Source organism: Oncorhynchus nerka, linkage group LG11 (assembly GCF_034236695.1).
Source record: "Oncorhynchus nerka isolate Pitt River linkage group LG11, Oner_Uvic_2.0, whole genome shotgun sequence".
NCBI classification, from domain to species: domain Eukaryota; kingdom Metazoa; phylum Chordata; class Actinopteri; order Salmoniformes; family Salmonidae; genus Oncorhynchus; species Oncorhynchus nerka.
The window spans coordinates 46,969,681-46,978,108 of record NC_088406.1 but is presented as its reverse complement, the minus strand read 5'-3'; the positions used below and the strand labels follow the sequence as shown (position 1 = coordinate 46,978,108).

At 45.8% G+C, this 8,428-nt stretch overlaps 1 protein-coding gene across 1 annotated transcript in view; it reads left to right on the top strand.

The window, feature by feature from the left end:
- Positions 1 to 8,212, top strand: part of LOC115137002 (leucine-rich repeat-containing protein 75A-like) — a 26,222-nt gene extending 18,010 nt beyond the window's left edge. Inside the window, exon 4 of the mRNA XM_029672966.2 lies at positions 7,372 to 8,212. Coding sequence (XP_029528826.1) covers positions 7,372 to 8,203 — 832 coding nt within the window. The 3' untranslated portion in view covers positions 8,204 to 8,212. The remainder of the gene's footprint in view (positions 1 to 7,371) is intronic.
- The last annotated feature ends 216 nt before the right edge of the window (positions 8,213 to 8,428 follow it).

Sequence of the window (8,428 nt, the reverse complement as noted above, 5' to 3'; positions counted from 1 at the left end):
GTTCTGTCGATCATTTTAGCTTTATCTCAGTGAATCCGGTCTCCGTGCCTCTGTCTCTGTGGTGGAGGAGTCGGGGCACTTAATGCCTTTTTCCATTGGTTTCATTAGCCGCTAGCTAATTAGCATGGGAGACAGGAGCACTGGAGGAGAGGGCTCATCTCCTCCTCCTCCTCTGCTGTCTCATCCACTCTGCCTCAGCTCTGGATTGGTCATGACCCCAGCACGCACCGCGCACACGCAAGGACACACACATATGGCCACACGCATGTATAGACATGAACACACACACACACAAGCAAGCACCGTACACATAAACACACACACACACGTGCGTGCACACACACACACACACACACACACACACACTGCTGCTTCCAGGGGAAACTGCTTGACTGAGTTGTGCCAGCCCCCAAACTCCATTTCCAGTTCGTCTTGGTTAAAAAAGTACTGGGACACCTAATGAGTGAACGTTCCCTAGTTAGATACTGAACCGCTGGCTTGATGAATGTTGAGGATGGTTTTGTAGTTGGGCCAGTGGCTGACTTGGCCTTAAACATGGAATAGAATTTGTCCTGGAACGGATAAGGATTGTCAAGGTATGAAATGTTGAAAGACGACTATTATTTATAGAAACAAGTTGTGGTTGTGCGTTTACGTTACCAATCTTAAAACCCCTACAAATCAAATCAAATCAAATGTATTTATATAGCCCTTCGTACATCAGCTGATATCTCAAAGTGCTGTACAGAAACCCAGCCTAAAACCCCAAACAGCAAGCAATGCAGGTGTAGAAGCACGGTGGCTAGGAAAAACTCCCTAGAAAGGCCAAAACCTAGGAAGAAACCTAGAGAGGAACCAGGCTATGTGGGGTGGCCAGTCCTCAGGATCGGTGGGTCCCCCACAGGACTGTTGAGCTAACATAGGCTAGTGCGATTAGCATGAGGTTGTAAGTAACAAGAACATTTCCCAGGACATATCTGATATGGGCAGAAAGCTTCAATTATAGTTAATCTAACTGCACTGTCCAATTTACAGTAGCTATTACAGTGAAATAATACCATGCTATTGTTTGAGGAGAGTGCACAGTTTTGAACATGAAAATGTATTAATAAACTAATTAGGCACATTTGGGCAGTCTTGATACAAAGTGTTGAACAGAAATGCAATGGTTCATTGGATCAGTCGAAAACGTTGCACATACATTGCTGCCATCTAGGGGCCAAAATCTAAATTGTGCCTGGGCTGGAATAATACATTATGGCCTTTCTCTTGCATTTCAAAGATGATGGTACAAAAAAGGCATGTTTTTTTCCTTTGTATTATATTTTACCTGATATAATGTGTTATTCTCCAACATTCATTTCACATTTCCACAAACTTCAAAGTGTTTCCTTTCAAATGGTATCAAGAATATGCATGTCCTTGCTTCGGGCCCTGAGCTACAGGCAGTTCGATTTGGGTATGTCATTTTAGCCCGAAAATTGAAAAAAAGGGGCGTATCCTTAAGACGTTATTAAATGAAGGTCCTGTGAGGCTCAGTTGTTAGAGCATGGCGCTTGCAACGCCAGGGTTGTGGGTTTGATTCCCATGGGGGACCAGTACGCATAAGTACAAAATGTACGCACTCACTCCTGTAAGTCTCTCTGGATAAGAGTGTCTGCTAAATGACTATAATGTCTTTAAGAAAAGATGATAAAAAAATCTATATACTATATATATACTAGCGGTTGTCTGATAACGTTCTTTAGAAATGAAAGGCTTTTATGCAGTCTATACATTGGAGTGAGGATCTACTGTACAGCCAACTCAACTAACAGCGCTGGTCCCTGCAGCAAGACTGTGTGAACTGACAGTGATGACCGCTGGAAGCCAAGAGAGAACAGATGCTTGGTGGCCACCAAGTAAACAACTGTCAAATTAGGACGTGTGTGTGTGTGTCAGGCCTACACAAAACAATGAGTGGCAGCTGTAATGATCTGAGAAGTAGAGTTGAATGTGGTGACTGAGATAATGAAGTGAATGGAGCAGTAATGGGAGACAAGCATAGCTCTGCCCGTCTCCCATAGAGACAGATGACAAGGACAAGGTGACACACACACAAACACACACACACACATACACACACACACACACAAACAGGGGAAAAGTGACATCTTTGCTGTCAATGGACGAGCTGACTCCTAATACCACACTCATTATATTGCAATGGCACTGCTGTCACTAGGGTTGCGTTATGTCACTGAACAATGGTGTCACCAGGTCACCAAGGGTCAGAGATTTGTATGAAGCTCCACTTGACAGGGATTTTAGAGTGGGTCTGCGGAGTGGAACCATACCAGAGATCATCAACTCGATTCTGCCGCGGGACAAAAAAAAAATATTGAGCGGATGGATGGTTAAGGGACTTGAACATAAAACAAGTCATAAACAAGTCATTTGTTTACTGCAAATTGACAGCAAGAAGCCCAACAGATATACCATTTGACTAAAACATAATCACTTCCAACCTTGCTTACATTTGTATACAATCACACATGCTGTATCTCTCTATTATGCTATTACTACTTTGGAACAGATTTCCAAAGGGGGGGGGGGGGGCACCATTTTGGGAACCCTGCACAATACTAATCAATAACAACCTGGACAGGCCTGACACCAGGAGCTTTCAGTGTGTCTCCCAAGTCTCAGACTGCTCTCTTTCACTCTCGCTCCTCATCCGTTAGTCCTTGTTCACGGCCTTTCTCCCTTTCTCCCTAAATTCATTCTCTTCTCATATGACCAGTATGCACAATTCGAGCGAAAAGACGGGTTCCCATTATAATGGTTATGATATGCAAAAGAGGTTGCACCATTAATATTCATTCTCTCAATTTGTATGTGGCTTTCTCTCTCTCTCTCTCTCTCTCACCTCTCTCCTCTCCCCCTTCTCTCTCTCTCTCTCTCTGTCTCTCTCTCTCTCTCTCTCCCTCTCTCTCTCTCTCTCACCTCTCTCCTCTCCCTCTCCCCCTTCTCTCTCTCTCTCTCCTCTCCCCCTCCCCTCTCTCTCTCTCTCTCTTCTGACTTAAACTGCTTGGCACTATTTCCTTATTAATCCCATTTCCTCTTCAGACCAGCTACCATTGCCTAGAGGCTGTTGCTCGTCGGCTCCTCTCATTTGCATGTGTGCTCTTGTGCTATCAGTATCAGATCTATCTTTTACACACCTACACACACTTTACACACACACCTAGCGTTAAGACCTATGCTTTCATATCTAATCTGTGCTCACTGGATTTGCAAAGGAGAGATATGCTGTAGATGAGGGACATGATAGCAATGCTAAAGCAACCTTTTATTCAGATATTTTTGATCATGTAAGGCACGGTCCCCAACCGTTCAGTCACCGATGTGTAGAATGATACATTGCTCTCGCCGTGGATGACGTTTAACTATAACCCGTACCCGTAACATTGTGAAAGGTTGTTTTAACATTGAACTGATTTCAGAGACCATTCCGTTATGACTGAGACTTCTACTGCCACACATACTTCACTTGAGAGGAGCCAGATTAGAGAGAGAGAGGGCAAGGCGGATGAATTGATTGACGAGATTACATCTATTGTCTATCCTTGAGAGGAGACAGTGAAACATGCTTCCTTTTCAGAGGATCTTCTTCCTTCCGGGCACTCAACAGTGTCTCATTGCACTGACTTGTGGCTGAGTTCACAAATGGACTCGTGTGGAATATGGGGCACGCTCCCGTCAGCCATTCGCGCACCAATCCAATGCTTTTAAATGCACGCAGAGGGTTGAACAAGTGGACACTTCGGGAGAAGGGGGCTAGAATCGGAATGCCGCCTATGATGCATAAATTAAGTCAACTTGCTCTTTCACAGTGAGCACATAGAGGAGGAAAGAGAAGAGGGGAGAGTCTGCTCTCTCTCACCTCTCTCACAGGAAAGAGGAAGGCGAGATGAGAGTTGCTACTGTCATCCACTGTGTGCACACCTGCTGTGTTGGTGATAATTGATGAGAAGGAAAGAGAGAGAGGGGGGATAGAATGGAATGGAATCAAATATAATAGAAGAAGAGATGAGAGGGAGGAATAGATACAGTAGAGGGATGGAGAGAAAACATATCAGGGACATCAGTGATTAGATGAGAGGAGAGGTGACTAGGAGGTGAGAAGGTTAAGGCCTCTATCAGAAAAGGGATGGCCAGGGCAAGGTACCTTGTTGAACCTCAAGTGTGCTTGTCTGTTTAGATATGTCATCATTGTGGATATCGTTCATTAAATACAGGGAAAACTGAAGCCATGTTCACTTCTAAATTCTTTAGAAGCGTTCACATTGTCTCCAGTTTCATTGCAAGGTAAACAGTTTGAAACAACTGTTTTGATTTACTCTGTTATTATCATTAACACACATGGATGTGATATCATTTATTTGTTATTGGGGTTGAACAGATTCACTGTGTTTTACATTAGGAACTCAGTTAATGTAAAACGTCTTGTGTGGCTTAATTGGTATAGTGGGGTGCTTGCAACGCCAGGGTTGTGGGTTCCCACAGTGGACCAGTATGAAAAAGTATGCGATTATTACTGTAAGTCGTTCTGGATAAGAGTATCTGCCAAATGTCTATTCTTTTTTTATCATGTCAAGTCTAATTATTGTGGCCTCATGGACATTACACAGGTATTGTTTAGGTTTAATTTCTTGTAGAATGTTTGTATGCAGGGCCTTGGCTTGATATTTGTCTCCCCCGCATCGATGGTACTGCATGATGATGACCTCACAGACAAGTCACTGGAGTCCCCCTTAATGAGCCTCATCAAAGAGCCTCTGTTCCAACACCGCTAGCTTTCTGCATGCTATTCACAGCTAGCAGTTAGCATGCTATTCACAGCTAGCAGTTAGCATGCTATTCACAGCTAGCAGTTAGCATGCTAATCACAACTAGCAGTTAGCATGCTAATCATAACACTCTGCAGAAGAGGAAAACCTATAGTACTGTCGTTCTTTTGCACACCCCAAACATCCTTTTAACATAAAACTGCCTATCAAATGGGTGTAACTTAGCTTTAATGTATGTTGTTAGCCAATCTACTCTAGATCGGTCCCCATGTGGTATGTAGTATCTATGCCCCTAAGGTCCTGACTCCTGTCTCTGAGAGGGACAGAACTCGGCTCAGCGTTTGTCTCGTCTAAACCGTGGGATTCTGGTTGGAAGCCAATCTGAAAGTGTGGGATTGATGTCGTGTATGACGTTTCCTCTGTTTTTGTTTATGTTCTGCTTTTTAGATTTGTTAGTTAAAACTATCAGGGGAGAAGTCACAGGGGGAATCCTGAGAGGGAGCCAGGGATTCATCATGAGGTCATAACCCAGGCATCATTGACTTCGACCCAGAGACTTACTAGAACGGATATTTAAGTCAACATTCCGTGTTTTGGTGGGCCGTCAGCCATGTGACTGTACTATCAATTGTACACCGTCTGAAGGATTTTCCCGTTCTAGTGATTCCATTTGTTTGCTTTGACCCAATTCCCATAAAAAGTCATTAGCTAGAGAGAAGTTCTGAAACTTAAAAAAAGAAGTTATTAATAACAAAACCAAATCTGGAATGATTTAGCAGCATATGTGGGACTGTACCATGTCTCAATGTTGACGGATTAGAGCAGAGTGCTTGACCCATATAATTATAATTATAATGGACATTCACTTTCAAGTCAACGTTCAGTGATAAGTCCCCTTCTAGTAATTCTATGCCTGGACCAACTAGTAAATGAGTCTCTGCTTTGGCTCACATCCTGGCACTACACAGCGATTGGGAGGGAGATTTACTATTGTTACGGTACATTTTGGCGGGGGGGGTTCTTGAGTAATAATTGGGGTCCGGACCTCATTGTGCCTCAAATGTGTTTGTATTGTTTCCATTTGTACCTGGAAGGCATTCAAGTCTGATCTCACTTTTCCTTTTATTGGGATAAAATGCAGAGCAGGCCTTCATTCTGCTGAGTTCCTTCACCGCCAAGCACGAGACTCCTGCTGTGCTTCTTTTCACCATGTGCTGTGAGCGCATGTCTAACATTTTTACTTTGGAACATTTGTTTGTCTTCTTCTACCCCCTGAGGTCTGGGATTATCCAGACACGCTTCTTTCTTTGTGTCTTTCCCCACTTTCTTCCTAGCTCTCATTTGACTCTGTGGTCGTTGTTAGGGTTCGAGTGTTTGTTTACCCATCCGACACACCATACTACACAGATACTGTTCTGAGCAAACAACATTACCTCATTTCCAGTCAGTGTGTTACTGCTTGTTGTAAAGTAAGTAGCCTTGGGAAACCCAGAGCAGCTCATAGGAGTGGGAGCCTATGTTCTGTTTCTATAGCATGAGGCAGCTTGATGTGCAAGTACACCCCCCCCCCCCCTGGGCAGTGCACTAGTCTATCGCAGGGCCTTACCCTCAATCCGTCTCCCTAATGCTGAGTGCCAAGCAGAGATGCATCAGGTCCCATTTTTACAGTCTTTGGTATGACTTGGCCGGGCATTGACCTCTCAACCTTCCAATCTCAGGGCGAACACTCTAACCACAAGGCCGCTGAGTTGTTTACTGTGTTTTGACTGACGGCAAAAAGACCGTTGTGTATCTCCTCCGAAGTCATCCGAACTCACATCGCTGGAATCATTAAGTTATTATGTGACCAAATTCAAAAGACACTCCACACCTGGGTGTCACCCACAGTATTAAGACACAAGCTTATGCCAAAACGCGTGAACACTCTAGCTCTGCCACGTAGATCCACTTGTTTGGTTCGATGAGGTCGGCAGAAAATCTCCCCGTTCACTCTCATCGCATTTGTTTGTGTGGATCATATGGACAGATACGGAAACGCAACACAGACTGGCAGACTGATAAGTATGTAGAAACTAAAACCTCTCTCTCCCTCTCTGTTACTCTCCCCAACTCTCCTTCTCTAATTATCTCTGTGCAAACCTTTCCATGTAAGCGGGTGAACCCATTTCTCACCTCTCTGCCCCTCAGCACATGAAGTGTCAGGAAATGGTGACAACAACAGTATTACAGAAAGTAATGTAATTGGTCTACCTACCTGTCGCTACGCCTGGGGCTCCTGCTGTCTGTTATCGCTCTCCTTGTCTCATCACAGGCTCTTATAATGGTGTAGTTGTGTAATACCCTTCCTGTCTGGGGGATGTGGCTCTCATTGAAAGCTTAATGCGTCACCCTTATTGTTTTATCGACTATATGATATATGGACCTTTGCCGTGTTTCGTGCTAGGGAAAAATACAATTTACATACATATTTTGGATTGGAGATAACTGGTTAACACACGCATCCTGACTTGTAATTGATTACTTATCCCCCCCCCCCCAGTCTCAAGGTCATGCTGTCGACCCCTCCCCCTAACGGGACGCTGGACCTTTCGGGCATCCCCCTGACAGTGCGTGACATGGAGCGCCTTTGTGCCTACCTGCAGCGCCACGCGCCCATCATCTGCAGCCTGGAGCTGGGCTTCACCGAGCTCACCGACGACGCCTTCCTCCTCCTCCTGCCCACGCTGGCCGCCCTGCCCCGCCTGGAGACCCTGGCCCTCAACGGCAACCGACTGACCCGTGCCGTCCTCAAGGAGCTGACGGACAGCCTGAAGGACCCGGCCAGCTTCCCCAGTGTCACGTGGATCGACCTGGGCAACAACGTGGACATCTTCTCCCTGCCCCAGCCTTTCCTGGTGAGTCTGAGGAAGCGCTGCCCCAAGCAGGGCAACCTGCCCACCATCCTGGAGTTTGGTGAGAGCCAGGCCAGCGAGCCCGAGGGGAGGGTGGGGGATGATGACGATGACAGGGATGACACCAACAGGACAGTGAGCATGGATGAACTGAGGTCGGAGGTGGAGGGAGAGACAGAGATTGAGGAGATGATGGAAGAGTTGTTGGACTTTGACCTGGAGGTACAGGGGAAGGAGAACGAGATAGAGGACAGCATGTGGACAATGGAGGAGCAGAGGAGGGAGGGACAGAGGAAGGAGGAGACACGGGGACAGGGAATTAGGAAGATGGTGGAGAGGGCGGAGCTCGAGGAGGAAGACACAGAGAGTGAGTCCTCCCACTTGTCGTGCTCCAGCCACTCGCAGCATTCCTCAAGAGCGGTTGATCTAATGAAGGAGGATGGAGAGAAGGGGACTGATCACGTAGACCACCTAACCTGAGCAAGAACCCCGGTCCACTCTGCTTGTAACTTCCCCTCCCACGTTTTGTCTAGAAGGAGAAGAGAGCAGTACCAGCAAACAGTGAACGTTGCTATAACGTTAGATAACGTCATTGGAACGCATTGGTAACCGGAACTTGTTTTCTGGGTTGGACATCTGGGGTAGGGACTCTGTCATCTCAACCTACTGGAATGGATCCAGAATAACCAACTGATCTGGGTGGAC